At 43.0% G+C, this 16,862-nt stretch overlaps 2 protein-coding genes and 1 non-coding gene across 6 annotated transcripts in view; all 3 read right to left on the bottom strand.

The window, feature by feature from the left end:
• Positions 1-203: 203 nt before the first annotated feature.
• On the bottom strand, positions 204-276 carry trnaf-gaa (transfer RNA phenylalanine (anticodon GAA)). The gene has a single exon. It is a non-coding gene; the product is annotated as a tRNA-Phe (tRNA).
• Positions 277-2,509: 2,233 nt separating this feature from the next.
• On the bottom strand, positions 2,510-3,616 carry LOC135507462 (type-1 angiotensin II receptor A). Its single transcript, XM_064926995.1, has one exon. The coding sequence runs from the start codon at positions 3,614-3,616 to the stop codon at positions 2,510-2,512; it is 1,107 nt and encodes a 368-aa protein (XP_064783067.1).
• An 876-nt stretch (positions 3,617-4,492) lies between these two features.
• The window catches only part of mgaa (MAX dimerization protein MGA a), a 35,588-nt gene continuing 23,218 nt past the window's right edge, over positions 4,493-16,862 (bottom strand). For all 4 annotated transcript variants that reach the window (XM_064927797.1, XM_064927796.1, XM_064927800.1 and 1 more), the window contains exons 15-25: positions 15,204-16,159; positions 14,896-15,024; positions 11,805-11,916; positions 11,225-11,604; positions 11,010-11,117; positions 10,784-10,909; positions 9,673-9,784; positions 9,224-9,592; positions 8,912-9,079; positions 8,732-8,815; positions 4,493-8,618 (exon numbers count right to left, since the gene is read on the bottom strand). In XM_064927797.1, coding sequence (XP_064783869.1) covers positions 7,795-8,618; positions 8,732-8,815; positions 8,912-9,079; positions 9,224-9,592; positions 9,673-9,784; positions 10,784-10,909; positions 11,010-11,117; positions 11,225-11,604; positions 11,805-11,916; positions 14,896-15,024; positions 15,204-16,159 — 3,368 coding nt within the window. In that variant the 3' untranslated portion in view covers positions 4,493-7,794. The remainder of the gene's footprint in view (positions 8,619-8,731; positions 8,816-8,911; positions 9,080-9,223; positions 9,593-9,672; positions 9,785-10,783; positions 10,910-11,009; positions 11,118-11,224; positions 11,605-11,804; positions 11,917-14,895; positions 15,025-15,203; positions 16,160-16,862) is intronic.

The raw sequence follows: 16,862 nt of genomic DNA, 5'->3' as shown, positions 1-16,862 counted from the left end.
CCTTTAAGAATAAATTATTATTTACAATGATGGCCTACCCAGGCCAAACCCGGACGACGCTGGGCCGATTGTGCGCTGCCCTATGGGACTCCCAATCACGGCTGGATGTGACACAGCCTGGATTCGAACCAGGGACCCTAGTGACACCACTTGAGATGCATGTCTTAAACCACTACGCCACTCGTGGCCCCAAAAATATTGCCTGCCGAAACCCGGGATCGAACCAGGGACCTTTAGATCTTCAGTCTAACGCTCTCCCAACTGAGCTATTTCGGCTGGTTATCAGAACGCTCATTAAACTGTGTCCATAACACGTGGAGACACGACAATATCATTTGAATTATAACAGTTAAAAACGTTGCTGTGAGATAGGAACGTTAATACGTTTAGTAGTGGGTGTATATTTAGTTTCAGAATTTAGACACGACGCGAGCTAGCCATTTTTGACAGATACTACAGTCAAAGTCAAAATGTGAAAACGGTTTCGTCTTGACAAAAATAAAACGGTTGCTGGAGAAAATAACTGACGAGTTCCAATAGTTGCGTAAGCTTTGGAATGAAGGACAGCTGCGAGGTTAATCAAATCAGATCTCATTGAGCTCTTTTTCAATCGCTTTGGTGCCATTTTCACAAGTATTCGGTGAATTTTAAAAACCTTTAGTACAAAACTCCTTGTAACACATTCGGTCTTGCATTCAAAACCTTTCATTGTGCATTAATTTTGCTTGTAGACATCTTTCACCACATACAGTAACCATTGATACAAAATATAAGTTCACTGTTGAAATATAACAAACATTGGTTTAAATCACCAAAACACAACATTATGATTTCTTCTCAATGTAGTTGGTTTTAACAACCCATTAATCCAATGAAAAAAAAAAAAATGCAAGATACATGTTTCAAAATTGTCCCTTGAAGGGCTGACAGTAATATGCTACAGTACTGTAAGTCACAGTACATTGCACTGTTTTCACTTGCACTACCCATCAAAATTGACTGAAAATCAAATGTCCATTTTTTTCTATCCCATGTGTGGGCAAACAAGGTGTGCAGACATCTTCCACAATCATATGGTAACCATGTATTGCGTTTTAAAGTATCGTAATGTTCTTGTGTGGCTCAGTTGTGAATGACACTCGTAACAACAGGGTTTGATTTTAAGCATTTACTGTAGTCACTTTGGATGAAAGAATCTGCTACATAAATGGCAGGGAACATAGTATACTCCTGGCCAATGCAATTTTACTGTAGTAAAGCAGTGTGAAAAAAACCCAACGCCATTAAGAGACTTGCTTAGGCCAAGAAACATGAGAAATAGACATTAGACCGGTGGAAATCTGTCATTTGGTATGATGAGTCCAAATGAGAATTTTTGGTTCCAACCGCAGTGTCTTTGTACGAAGCATAGTAGGTGAATGAGTGATCTCCACATGTGTGGTCCCACCGTGAAGCATGGAGGTGGTGGTGTGATGGTCTGTGATTTATTTAGAATTCAAGGCACACTTAGCCATGCTGGTTATCATTTGTTTTTCACCTCCAGACTGTGTAAGGACTATTTGGCCAAGGAAAAGCAGCCTTCAAGTACTCAGCATATGTTGGAACTCCTTCAAGACTGTTGGAAAAGCATTCCAGGTAAAGCTGGTTGAGAGAATGCCAAGAGTGTGCAAAGCAGTCATCAAGGCAAAGGGTGGCTACTTTGAAGAACCTAAAATATATTTTGATATGTTTAAAAACATTTTTGGTTACTACATGACTCCATTCCATTTACTTGCTATATTGTATTTACTTCGCCACCATGACCTTTTTTTTTGTTGCCTTTACCTCCCTTATCTCACCACATTTGCTCACATCGTATATAGACTTGTTTATACTGTATTATTGACTGTATGTTTGTTTTACTCCATGTGTAACTGTCGTTGTATGTGTCAAACTGCTTTGCTTTATCTTGGCCAGGTCGCATTTGTAAATGAGAACTTGTTCTCAACTTGCCTACCTGGTTAAATAAAGGTGAAATAAATAAAATAAAGTGTTATTTCATGACTATTATTCTACAATGTAGAAAATATTAAAAATAAAGAAAACCCTTGAATGAGTAGGGTGTGTGCAAACTTTTGACTGGTACTGTATATAAGTATGGTATATATTTGTATACTTTACAAACATACAATTCCATTCTATAGACTTCAAAATCTGTATATAGTAGACAAACCAAAATAGTTTGTCAATTGATGTTTGTTTTTTTAACTGCCTTTTTGATGATCTGTTTTGAGTCTTGTATTATGAGTTGTGAAAATGTACCACATACTTGTAAAAATGTCACCAAAACATAAATGATTGAAGAAAAAAAACAGATGTAATATGAATATTCTAAGAAAGCCCAGTCTCTGGAGTGGAATGTAATAGCTGAACAGACTGGTAACCAGGCTAAATGCATGCATCATTGCCTACATTTTCTCTGCATCACTCTAGCAGCAGACCGCAGACAAAATGCATCTAAAAGCCCATCTCAGCTCAGTTGGACTACACTGACTGAAGGAGGTCCTCCAAAATGTTTCTTTCCACTCCATGCATAATTATCCCAACAGACTCTACAACCAACAGACTCCAATGCTTTACTGACCAGCTCCCAAAGCCCCTCTTGGATGTGGAAAATAAAGGGATCCAGAATAGCATTGAGGCAGTAGAGTAACTGGGATGACTCCACTAGGAGGTTCACAACATTGGCCACCCTACACGTATTAGTGTGGTCATACAACGTGAAGAAGATGATGCATGCTATAATATGGAGCAACTGCCCTGGTACCCAGCACACAAAGAAATTGGCTATGAAAACGGCAATCAGCCAGATGGTCTTGTCCCCCCGGCCCTGCATGTTGCCTGCAGCCCACTGCTGCCGCGAATGCCTCATCCGGGCTATAATCTTCACATAGGAAGGGATGATGAGGAACAAGGGAACAGACACCTGCACAGAGTAGTAGGATAACAGATTGTAGGTGGCTGCGCTGTACCTGAACCTTGAGGTCACCACAGTTCCACAGTAGCGGATGCCGCTCTTCCGCTCCCTGTAGTTGATGTTAGGATAGCTTAGGTAAATGAGCAGGACGGTGATGGCCCATAGGAGCAGTGAGACCAGGGCAGCGTTGCGGGGGGTGCGGACCATCCGTGACTCGAGTGGGAAGACAATAGCCAGGAAGCGGTCGGTGCTGACAACACAGATAAACATGGTGCTGGAGGTCAGACCTACAAAGTGGAGTATGTTACTCAGGATGCACAGTGAACTGCCCATGCTCCAGTCATAGTTCTCACTTACATAGATAGCCCTGGGCGGTATGGAGGCCAGGTACGCTAGGTCACACAGAGCTAGGTTCAGTACTCCGATGGAGCCGATACTCCAAGGTCGAGACGGTTTGAGGCAGATCACCAGGCTACAGACGTTTCCAAAGATACCGAGCAGTGAGAGGGTATGGTAGAATGGAGGAATGATGGTTGCAGCGTAGTTGCGGGTTGAGCTGCAGTCCTCGAAGGGGACTAAGGGCAGGGAAAGGTCTTCAATAATTGACAATGTGCTGTTTCTTCGCAATAACCAGCTGGGGACGGAGTCCTTTTCAGACATATTCTTTTGAACAGAGTTCCTGTATCAACTGATAATTGAACAAATGTGTCAGATCAAACAATTACAAATTCAAATCATCAGTCAAATGTATAATAAAATGGCAATACACTGGGAAAGACATACTCTAGAGTAATATTCTAATTTCTGTTATGAAATAACACTTTTGTAACAATAACAAGCATAATAAATGTCTTCATTCTAACATTCCTAAACAACTTTGAGCAAACTTTCAGACAACATAGAAGAAATAACTGAAACATGTATGATAAAACTGAAGTAACATGGAGATAGTTCTGATCAACACTTACCCTTGAAGAACGCAGCTGTACTTGAGAGAACCTTTTAAGTGTTCTGCAACTTTGTTCCCAGCTTTTTATCACACCATGGCATCATTACTTCAGAAGATCATGGCTACGTCCCAAATCGCACCCCATTAACTTTACAGCGCACTACTTTTGACCGGGGCCCATAGGGCTTTGGTCAGAAATAGTGCACTATATAGGAAATGTGGTGCCATTTGGGATACGCATTTGCTACGAATTCAATTTCGCATGGGAAATTAAAGATATTGCCCGGTAATGAATAAGGTCATTAGTTTGCAATTAGATCCCATGGGTCAATTGGGAAAATGTCAGAGCTCTCTCTTCCCACATATTTAAAAAGGGCAAATGAAACCAACATGAGAAGATTACTTAGCGTTTTAACGATCAGCTACCCATGCATGTTATTTCACAATATTCCTGAAATACCTTTTCATATATGTTCGAAGTAATATGTACAGTTACAGTAAGTCACTCAATCTTTAGAGTAATATTACTGTTCAGATCATATAACACAATGTAACTGCGTCCGAAATGTATATCTAGGCAGCCCACATTCATTATTAGATTTTATTTCAAGGAGTCTTCATTTCTCTTATGCCAACATCCTAAACATAACGGTTATTGACACCATATAAAAATATCAGAAATACATTTACAAAAACAACTCCATTATCAGAAGAAGAAAAACAGTCTTAAAAGTGGGGGGAAAAAAGTAATTATTTACATGGCCTATTATTATAAAAACATGTATTTTATAATTTATACAGAAATTAAATCTACACTTCATGCTTCTAGCAAAAAAAAGTATTGATGCTGTTTAACAAGAGGGTTGGCTTTTAATTCTGCAAGCTTACCTCTTAGCAGCATAAAAATAATTACAGCAAATGTATTTCCCTCAATTTAACACCAAATACATTCTCCCTCAAATTGCACCCTATTCCCTATAAAGTGCACTATTTTTGACCAAAAGTAGTGCACTATATAGGGAATAGTGTGCCATTTGGGAGAGCCTTCTCTACTCCTATTATATAGTGAATGTCAGGGTCCGATTATTACATACATCACTAAACAAGTAAAGTTGCTCTTAAAAAGGTCACAAGGACTGCAGATTCAATGACCTATTCATCCTACAGGGACCTATTAGGATATTGCTTATTAAGTTTAGGTTGAGATTTGTCTGCAGTGCACACAGTGGTTAGTGTAGCAAACAGCGTGCCATACAAAAACAGATGAAAAATGTCCCTTAACCTTTAAGGCTTAATTCACTACGACCGAGAACTTTCCTTGCAACAAACACAAAGATATGGCAGACAGGGCCTACTCTACTCCAATATGGAGACAGGGCCTCTGAAACAGTCATATACACTCAACAGTACTATGAACACAAACAGCATCAGCACTATCGGCTATCTGTCTACAGATCATCTTGCTCTGATGGTAGATATATACTCTAAAACCAGAACATACTGGACACCCTTAAAATGTAGAGTTCCTGGTAGCTTAATATTATGCGAAATTCACTGCATCTCCTCTTTAAAATAAGGGGAAGAAAAGCAACAGATCGGGGTCCGATTTTAAGCTTATTCCTTATGATCTAAAAGGCTAAACTGATTCTAGATACACTATGTGACCAAAATGACAAACCTTAACCCTTATAAGTATGCATATACATGCTCTCCTACATACACAAACATACCCTCATATACTACATGACCAAAAGTATGTGGACACCTGCTCGTCGAACATCTCATTCCAAAATCATGGGCATTAATATGGAGTTGGTCCCCCCTTTGCTGCAATAACAGCCTCCACTCTTCTGAGAAAGCTTTATTTTTTATATATATATTTTTTAATGTAACCTTTATTTAGTCAATTCAGTTAAGAACAAATTCTTATTTACAATGACGGCCTACCCCAGCCAACGCTGGGCCAAATGTGTGCCGCCCTATGGGACTTCCAACCACGGCCGGATGTGATACAGCTTGGATTCGAACCAGGGACTGTAGTGACGCCTCTTGCACGGAGATGCAGTGCCTTAGACCGCTGGCCACTCGGGAGCCCAACTAGATGTTGGAACATTGCTGCAGGGACTTTCTTTCAATCAGCCACAAAAGCATTAGTGAGGTCGGGCACTGATGTTAGGTAATTAGGCCTGGCTCGCAGTCGTCGTTCCAATTCATCCCAAAGGTGTTTGATGGGGTTGAGGTCAAGGCTCTGTGCAGGCTAGTAAAGTTCTTCCACACCGATCGACAAACTTTTCTGTATGGACCTCGCTTTGTGCACGGGGGCATTGTCATGCCGAAACAGGAAAGGGCCTTCCCCAAACTGTTGCCACAAAGTTGGAAGCACAGAAGAATGTCATTGTATGCTGTAGCGATAAGATTTCCCTTCACTGGAACTAAGGGGCCTAGCCCAAATCATGAAAAACAGCCCCAGACTACTATTCCTCCTCCACCAAACTATGCAATGGGGTAGGTAGCGTTCTCCCAGCATCCGCCAAACCAGATTAGTCCGTCGGACTGCCAGATGGTGAAGCGTGATTCATCACTACAGAGAACGTGTTTCCACTGCTGCAGAGTCCAAAGCGGCAAGTTTTATACCACTCCAGCGGACACTTGGCATTGCGCATGGTGTTCTTTGGTTGGGGTGCAGCTGCTCGGCCATGAAAACTAATTTTATGAAGCTCCTAACGAACAATTATTGTGCTGATGTTGCTTTCAGAGGCCGTTTGGAACTCAGTAGTGAGTGTTGCAGCAGAGGACTGATTATATTTACACGCAACGCGCTACAGCGGTCCTGTTTGAGCTTGTGTGGCCTACCACTTCATAGCTGAGCCGTTGTTGCTCCTAGACGTTACCACTTCACAATAACAGCACTTAGTTGACTGGGGCAGCTCTGGCAGAGCAGAAATTTGACAAACTGACTTGTTGGAAAGGTGGCATCCTGTGACGGTGCCACGTTGAAAGTCACTGAGCTCTTAAGGCCATTCTACTGCCAATGTTTGTCAATGGAGATTGCATGGCTGTGTGCTCGATTTTATACATTTGCACCAACTGGTGTGGCTGAAATAGCCAAATCCACGAATTTGAAGAGAAAAACATGACTCCTGACTGTCAGAACAGTGTCATGTCAGTCTGCATTTCAAGTCAAAATAATGTATATATTGATACAAACAAACATCTTTGGATATCCAATAGGCACGTTAGGTAGTGCCGCTTATAAAACAAAACAAATGTGCAGAAGACATAAATAAAAACAGTTTTTTTACAAGGATCTCAAAAGGCCCTGTGTTTTAGATATATTTACACACTATGAGGTTGGATTAATACTGTGAAATTGTGAAAATTCTGATCATGCGCTTTTAGTGTAAGAGTGGTTTGAATATACATTTCTACCCATTTTGGTAGGATGGTGTTTTGGCCTGCCTGTTGACGTCCCCAGGAAATAAATAAGTTAATATACCAATAACCGCTCGTTTTCCCCTAGCAAATTTGCATAAGAAATTGCTCTTTGCTAAGAAACTATTTTTGACCATGTTAACTGAAAACAATCATTGTAAGCTACTTAATTGTTACCAAGAAATTATTTGACAGAGATAAAAATGGCTACATTGTACCTTTAAATGTAGTTATCCCTGATTGGTTGAGCCACATAAGGGTCATATTTATTACAGCACATCGTGGCAAAAATTTTTGCAACAGAAAAACAAAAATGAACATTTCTTATTGGACAAGTTCAGGTAAAAGTCCAACCCTGTTTCAGTCAGTTTGGTGACAAATGATTACGACCCATGCGAGTAAGGGTCTTGAGGAGAGATGGCTACAACATTGACCACGAGTTAGTTGGTGCTTAGTTCTACGTCTGAGGGTTGCTCTTTAGTCCTAGTGGGGCTAGCCTCGGCATTGGCCTCATCTGCAGTAGCGGGGGCGGGGCTAGGGCATCCCCCGGCATATCATTGGTCTCCAGCACCTTGGCCACGCCAACTTTCATCTGCAGCAGTGGAGGCGGGGTCAACGCCTTTTGAAGTACACCGTGACCTTTTGCAGTGCATGTTGGTCCTTGTGGGCTGTGCCCATTGACAATCGGAGCAGGAGCAGAACCTGTGTCTGATGGTTTCTCGTTGGATCCAGAACCCACTTTAAGGTCCTCTGCCTGTGGCACTGGCAGGCCTGGGCCTTTGGAAGCCTCATCCTGGCCTTGTCTCTCTTTCAGCCCCAGAAGGTCCTCGTCAAGTCTCAGAAACAAGGGGCTGAGGGAGCGCTCGTCATCTCCATCTCTGATGATTTCCTTCTCTGCCTGCGGTGGTGGTGGTGGTGAGGACCGGTCCGTACCAACCTCCCCAGGCTCAGTGGCTGGTTTGTGGGTGACCACTGGAAGACCACTGGGGCTGATGTTGTCTGTGGTCATCTGCTGATTGAGGAAGACGATCTCGTTGAGGAGAGACGTCAGACTCTCGTCTTCAACGTCACCTTCTTCGTTGTCTTCGTCCTCCTCATCCGAGTTCCTGTCTGCGCCGTTGATCTTTACACCGTATCCAGAGTGGTCCAGCTGCTTCCCCAGCACCTCCCCGTCCTCCAGTCCACTTCCCTTACCCTTCACTGGAGATGGCCTCCTCGGAGCTCCCCCTGACACACCTGGAGGGGCTTTGACCAGTGAAATCACATTGGCGATATGAGGAACTGAAAAATAGGAAACAAAATAAAGGTTTTTGTCTCAATGGCATAACATTCAGCTAACCTAATCAGATTCACAGATATCTACATCCAAGCGGTAAAAACGTGTCGGAAGTTACCTCCCCTGTTGAGGATATTACGAGGTGGAGTGAGAGAAATGGGTTGTGACATTGAGGGGATACAGATGGTAACTGAAGCGACACCTAAAAAAAGAAATTTAAGAAGAATCAGAATCAAAATCAACAAAAAAAGTGGTATGCACTTTGTACTTTGAGTACATTGAGTCACTGAAAGCCTACCTGGTATTAGAGACTGTTGCATTTCGATTCCAGTGACGCGTCCTACCGGCAGCAGAGAACTGGCAGGCTGCATTGTGCTCTTAGTGATCCCCTGCGGAGATGGTATCACTCCCCCCACTATAGACAGCATTTGAGGAGGGAGAAACCGAGCATGAACAGGTGGGGAATCTGTTGGGGAGGAAGAAAAACAAAATGCAAATGATTGACAGTGCTTTATTTCTTCCCATGGAAGTTCAGTTTCTAGATCTGCAGTCAGCCTGACCCATTTGGTGCAGCAAGACAGCAACACGGTCAGAGAGAGGGGTGACTTACCTAAGGGAGGTTGTGGTTTCCTACGAGACAGGATGTTAGGTCTTGTCCTTTCACCTGGAGAACGACACGTTGAGAGGGTTTTCCTGGATGGTGGGGAGATGATGGGACTTGTCTTGGGTTGTTTGGGTGCAGGCTGTGGGGGGATAGAGTGTGGGACAGGGGTGGGTACCACCTTTAACTTCAGACCGGGAGCCAGGGATTTTGGCTTAGGCTGTTGAGTGCTGCTGGGTGAGATGGCTTTATTGGGTAAAACTGATGACGAGGGGGCTGAGGACGCCGCTCTCCGCTTCCCTTTGAACATCACGTCCATGTTCTTCTGTTTGGTAGAGATGTCCTGAAGTTTCCTGAGGATGAGCTCCTCTGTCTTTCCTGTAGAGAGAGACAGCAGGCCAGTGTTACCGGAGGAAGAGACTGGAGAGGAGAGGATAGTCAAATGTAAGGCCCATTACCAGATTTCTGGGAGATTTTCTTGATATAAGCAGCTCGTTCTTCGGTCAGCGCACTCTTCAGTTTTTCCAGGCGTTCGCATTTGTCTCTCAGGTCAATGACTTGTTTTTGGGCCTGTTAAATAACAGACAATACTTGGTATCATTTAGTGAAGAGGTTACTTGCTAAATAAAACTCAATGCAGTTCTGGGAGGTACTGTATGTCACAAGGCAGCGTCAATGAATTAGTCTGCTAACTTCCCTGAATATGACAATAATTTCCTAAACAAAAGCATAAAGAAAAATTGAAATGGGCATAGCTTATTTTACTTAACACTCCCAACAATCAATATTGAAAGTCTCACTCCAGTCTCCTTTTCAGCTCATTGATCACCTAATTTACTTAACAAAAGGCACATCTTAATAAGTGGTCCAAGTATCATCATGACATGGCAGAAGAGGGGTGAGCTTTTCCTCGTTTGTTCTCTACTGCTCCTCTGTTGTTCCTCAAGCAAGGAGGGAGGCCGATGACAACACGAATCCCCATCAGACCATCTCCTTGAAGTTTGCAGTTGTGTCCCAAAAATATATAGAATTTGGCGCAAAACATTTTTTTTTCTTTACTGGAAATGTTTTTTCAACAGTAAAAGTTTTAAAAAGTAAAACATTTATTTTAAAAAATGTAAAAATAAAATTGCTGGAGGACGTATAAGTTTGATTAAAGTTGTATCATGTTTTATTGAACCTTTATTTAACAAGGCAAGTCAGTTGAGAACAAATTCTTATTTACAATGATGCCCTACACCGGCTAAACCCTCCCTTAACCAGGACTCCAAATCACGGCCATTTGTGATACGGCCCAGGATCGAACCAGTCTGGAGTGACACCTCTAGCTCTGAGATGTAGTGCCTTATACCGCAGTGCCACTTGGGAGTAATGTAATGGCATCCATGTAATGTGGATGCCTACACCACCTATTGAAATGTACCGTATGGCATGGTAAATCATGTGATACAAGATTTCTCTGGAGAGCGTAGGCAAGCTCTGAGGTGTTATGGGTCCTATGGGCACTGGTCAAAAGTAGTGCACTATATAGGGAACAGGGTGCCATTTGGGATGCATCAGTAGTCTTACCTGCCCTAGGATGAAAACATTAGTAGGTGCCGGGTTGCCAAGGTCCAAAGTCTCTATCAGGGCTTTAAAGCTCTTCCGAAACTCAACACAGCGTTGTCTCTCATATTTGTTGTGCAAGTCCCAGTGCTAATGGCAACATTGAACCAAAAACACCGCAAATTACAACCATGGACACTGAAATCACAGCATAACCATATTTGAAGGAAGGAATAAAAGGTCGTTCCACCTCTTTAGTGCGTTTTTCGTTCAATTGTGGAGTGGTGTTCTTCTTTGCATTGTCCTCCACACTCTCAATGTCCACAGGCTCATCCTCTAGCAAGCTTTCCTCCACATCCTGAAAGACAGATGAGTCGTAATGAGATAAAGAAAACGGTAAAAAAAAGACAATTCTCAAGGGAAGAGATCTAATCCACAGAAACCGAATAATCAATTATTTCTTACACCGATGGTATTGATGACATGCCCTTTAGCGTTGTAGTTTTTGTCGTCGTCAACGTCAGAATCCTCGGTCTCATCCGAGGAGTTGTCGGTTTTCTCGTCCTCCGTGTCCTCCAGAAGGTCCACCACCTCATCCCTGTCCTCCTCTGTTTCTGCTGTCACTCCTCCCATGTTCTTACCCCCCTGAGCATCTTCTGTGGTCCTCTTTGACAGGGGACCAGGCCTTGGCCTCTGCTCAGACTCACCGCAGGTGGAGACAACTGAGGAAGACGAGACAGCAGAGGAGACTTTCCCTTCTTTCTTCCAATTGATGTACAGCTTCTCGATCTTCTGCTGGGAACCGATGTACTTGATGTTCGTCAGTATCTGTTCCTCAGACTCTCCTGTGGAGGAAACACGTTGGTTGAATGTACAATCAATCAGTCAAATGCATTCATCCACAAATACCTTCTTTTTTTTTTTACATTAGTTGTCGCAAACCCACAGAATACAGAATGTTGACATGTTACAGGAGGAGAGAGGAAGTACATAAGAGGAAATGGAGAGGTGGGGGGGGGGGGTCAAATGTAATGTCCATTATTACCAGTTAACTGGGACATCTTCTTGACGTGGACTGCTCTCTCCATGGTCAGCGAACTCCTCAGCATCTCCACATTGGTGCTTTTCTTTGTCAAGACCTGGATCTCCTCCTTGGCCTGGTTAAATAACAGAGTTGACTTGTTATCTATTGAGCATGGTCGCTTCAACGAAAACAAAACTAGAGCACTGCTCTGATAGGCCACAATAACAAAATACACAAATAATACCTTTTATGAGTCCCAAATCGCAACCTATTCCATATACAGTGGGGCAAAAAAGTATTTAGTCAGCCACCAATTGTGCAAGTTCTCTCACTTAAAAAGATGAGAGGCCTGTAATTTTCACCATAGCTACACTTCAACTATGACAGACAAAATGAGATTGTAGGATTTTGTAGCACATGGTAGGATTTTTAATGAATTTATCTGCAAATTATGGTGGAAAATAAGTATTTGGTCAATAACAAAAGTTTTTCTCAATACTTTGTTATATACCCTTTGTTGGCCCATTCCTCCATTCAGATCTCCTCAAGAGCAGTGATGTTTTGGGGCTGTTGCTGGGCAACACAGACTTTCAACTCCCTCCAAAGATTTTCTATGGGGTTGAGATCTGGAGGCTGGCTAGGCCACTCCAGGACCTTGAAATGCTTCTTACGAAGCCACTCCTTCGTTGCCCGGGCCGGGCGGTGTGTTTGGGATCATTGTCATGCTGAAAGACCCAGCCACGTTTCATCTTAAATGCCCTTGCTGATGGAAGGAGGTTTTCACTCAAAATCTCACAATACATGGCCCCATTCATTCTTTCCTTTACACGGATCAGTCGTCCTGGTCCCTTTGCAGAAAAACAGCCCCAAAGCATGATGTTTCCACCCCCATGCTTCACAGTAGGTATGGTGTTCTTTGGAACTCAGTATTCTTTGTCCTCCAAACACGACGAGTTGACTTTTTACCTAAAAGTTATATTTTGGTTTCGTCTGACCATATGACATTCTCCCAATCTTCTTCTGGATCATCCAAATGCTCTCTAGCAAACTTCAGACGGGCCTGGACATGTACTGGCTTAAGCAGGGGGACACGTCTGGCACTGCAGGATTTGAGTCCCTGGCGGCGTAGTGTGTTACTGATGGTAGGCTTTGTTACTTTGGTCCCAGCTCTCTGCAGGTCATTCACTAGGTCCCCCTGTGTGGTTCTGGGATTTTTGCTCACCGTTCTTGTGATCATTTTGACCCCACGGGGTGAGATCTTGCGTGGAGCCCCAGATCGAGGGAGATCATCAGTGGTCTTATATGTCTTCCATTTCCTAATAATTGCTCCCACAATTGATTTCTTCAAACCAAGCTGCTTACCTATTGCAGATTCAGTCTTCCCAGCCTGGTGCAGGTCTACAATTTTGTTTCTGGTGTCCTTTGACAGCTCTTTTGTCTTGGCCATAGTGGAGTTTGGAGTGTGACTGTTTGAGGTTGTGGACAGGTGTCTTTTATACTGATAACAAGTTCAAACAGGTGCCATTAATACAGGTAACGAGTGGAAGACAGAGGAGCCTCTTATTAAAGAAGAATTTACAGGTCTGTGAGAGCCAGAAATCTTGCTTGTTTGTAGGTGACCAAATACTTATTTTCCACCATAATGTGAAAATAAATTCATTAAAAATCCTACAATGTGATTTTCTGGAGAAAGAAAAAATCTAATTGTGTATGTCATAGTTGAAGTGTACCTATGATGAAAATTACAGGCCTCTCATCTTTTTAAGTGGGAGAACTTGCACAATTGGTGGCTGACTAAATACTTTTTTGTCCCACTGTATAGTGCCATAGGGCTCTGGTCAAAAGTAAAGCTGGTAATTGCTAGGGACCTCACGATATGATATTAATCACAGTACTTAGGTGCTGATACTATATGTATTGTGATTCTAACTATTCTATATGTATTGCGATTTGATACTTGGATTTTATTATGATTTGATGTTCCAAACATATTGCTCACTATATGTCGGCTGCAGAGAGACAAGAGAGAGCCATCGGTCATGGAAATAAAAGTGCTGAAAACAGGTTGGCTCACTTTTTAAAAATAAGATGGAGAACAAGTTATGGGATGAAATATTACGGTACAGCTGACTATCGCCAGGTAACGCTACAAGTCGATACTTGGGGTCAAAGTATCGATATATACTGGTCCCATGTTTCATGAGCTGAAAAAAAGATCCCAGAAATGTTCCATATGCACAAAAAGCTTATTTCTCTCAAATGTTAGTGAGCATTTCTCCTTCCCCAAGATAATTCCTCCACCTGACAGGTGTGGCATATCAAGAAGCTGATTAAAACAGCATTATCATTACACAGGTGCACTTTGTGCTGGGGACAATAAAAGGCCACTAAAGTGTGCAGTTTTGTCACACAATACAATGCCACTGATGTCTCAAGTTGAGGGAGCGTGCAGTTGACATGCTGACTGCAGGAATATCCACCAGAACTGTTACCGGATAATTAAATGTTAATTTCTCTACCATAAGCCACCTCCGTCGTCATTTTAGAGAATTTGTCAGTATGTCAAACCGGCCTCAAAACCGCAGACCACATGTAACCATGTCAGCCCAGAACCTCCACATCCGACTTCTTCACCTGCGGGATTGTCTGAGACCAGCCACCCGAACAGCTGATGAAACGGAGGAGTATTTTTGTCTGTAATAAAGTCATTTTGACGGGAAAAACTTGTTCTGAATGGCCTGGGCCTAGCTTCACAGTAGGTGGGCCTGGCTCCCTAGTAGGTGGACCTGGATCCCAAATTGGTGGAGCTATGCTCTCCAAGGCCCACCAATGGCTGCTCCCCTGCCCAGTCATGTGAAATCCATAGGACCTAATGAATTTATTTCAACTGACTAATGTTCTTATATGAACGCTAACTCAGTAAAATGGTTGAAATTGTTGCATTTATAGTTTTGTTCAGTATAATATCGTCCAAAATAACATTGCGATATGCAACTGTATCAACCTCCCGCCCCCCATCACTAGTCAAAAGTAGTACACTATATAGGGAATATGGTGCCATTTGGGAAGCAGCCTTTAATTCAAGGGATTTTATTGACTTATTGGTGCTTACGTCGTTGAGGATTTTAATTTTAGCAGCTTTCTCGTCAAGTTCCAGTGTTTCCCTCAGTTGCTGGAAGCGTCCCTGGAGCTCGGAGCGTCGATGCCTCTCCAGCACATTGTGTTTGTGCTTCAGCTGCTTCTACAGGACACGACAGAAAGGAGCGCTATCATGGGGTGCAAACTGCAAACGAACATCTAAATTAGCCCGTGCCTACCCACACAAATAAGACAAACCAAGAAAGGGACAGACTACTCTACTCTTTAGGTGACGGAATATGAAAACAGATGTGTCTTGGATAAAGCTTAAAGAGTTCTTACACTGATGACGATGAGATCCTCTTCATTAACACAGGAATTAACACAATCCGTCTCGTCAGATGAGTTGTCCGTCCCCTCGTCCATGTCGTCAGAGTCGTCCTCATCTTCCACCGGATCCACAACCTCAACCTCCTTCCTCCTCTTCTTCGGTCGTCCTGTCCAGGTCTGGTGGGGTTGATTGACACAAGCCATCCTAGGAAAGAGCTTGGGGTCTACATTGGAGTCCGCTGACGAGATAGGTGTCGAAGTTGCATCTGTCTTTGGAACCAGGGTTATAGGGGGTCTGAGGATTTTGGGGGGCACTCGTCCCACCTCAGGCTGGATCTTAGGATCTGTACTGGAGTCTGTTGTGGAGATAGTGTCAGCTTTAATACATTTAAACTTCTGGCTTACAGGGTCTTTTGTGCTTTTCTGGCAAGGCAGCATCCAATTATACAGCTCAGACGTGACCTTACAGTCTACATTGGAGTCCACTGTGGTGGTGGCAGCTTGGACATCTGTTTCCATAACAGTCTTCGTGGGGAATTTGACAGTAATTACTGTGGTTTTTGGGGAAGGCTGCAGCACAGTAAAGCCACCTACTATAGGCATGACCTTGGAGGAGCCCTGGGCTGGCTGGGCTGGCACCTTGGGACACTTGATGATGATGGGCTCCTTGTTACCCGTCTGAGGAACAATCTTCAAAGTGTACGTCCCGCTATTTGTCTCAGCGGGTGAGAGATTAACTTTACTGGTGTTGAAAGATTTGGAGCCTGATATGGAGGAAGTGACTTGGGGAGGCGTGGTTTTAGGGGTGGTGGTGCTGCCTGGAGTCTTTGGGACAGTGAAAGGGACCAGGGGGACGGTGGTGATGGTGTTCTGCCATGTGGTGAGAGAGGTGGTGGAGGGGGAGCTGTTAAGGGTGGCTGTGGATCCCGAGGCCAAGCACGCAGGTGTGGTTAAGCTGATCAAACCCCCTGAAAAGAAAAAGGAGAAAAAGTTCTGCAACTTTCCAGTTATTATAATAAACAACAAAAAAATGTTATGTATTCACACAGCACTCATTCAGTGGAGATAATAACCTCACATTATACATAGACTACTATAGAACTCCCTGATCCATCTAAAATGTTCAAATCATTGTTCCATAAAATGGTTATTAATTAACTCTTTACATTGATAAGCGCCCAAATTGGAACGCAGTGGCTGTACATTAACATTATATACATGACGTCAGAGCTCAGGGTCTCCTCTTCACAGCTCTGTGTGGGTTCTGACTGACAGCCATTCTGAACTTTAGCACCGCGAGCGACAAGAAGATGCCCCATGCCTCCCGCTAATTGGGCAACTTAAAAAATAAAATTGTCTGAGTGTGGGAAATACTGTAAATTAAGAGGACTACATTTTTGAAAGATGAGACATTGAGGATTATAATAAATACCGCTTTGATGTTATACAATCAAGCCAAACAGTCTAAATGTGCACTTCACATTCCCATCCATTAAACGAATGTACTCTACAGTGTCATCGTTTATGACATGGTACCCCAACTGGCAGCCTGCGGCCAAATCTGGCCTATCAGCAATAGTATTTGGCCCCCCACTGCCCCAACATTTCATTAAAAAAAACGAATAAAACTAATCTCAGATCCGAGATGCAAAAACTCCCAAATGCGATGTC

This window comes from Oncorhynchus masou, chromosome 21 (assembly GCF_036934945.1).
Source record: "Oncorhynchus masou masou isolate Uvic2021 chromosome 21, UVic_Omas_1.1, whole genome shotgun sequence".
Taxonomy (NCBI): Eukaryota; Metazoa; Chordata; class Actinopteri; order Salmoniformes; family Salmonidae; genus Oncorhynchus; species Oncorhynchus masou.
The sequence above is the reverse complement of the archived record's forward strand: the minus strand, read 5'-3'. Positions and strand labels throughout refer to the sequence as shown.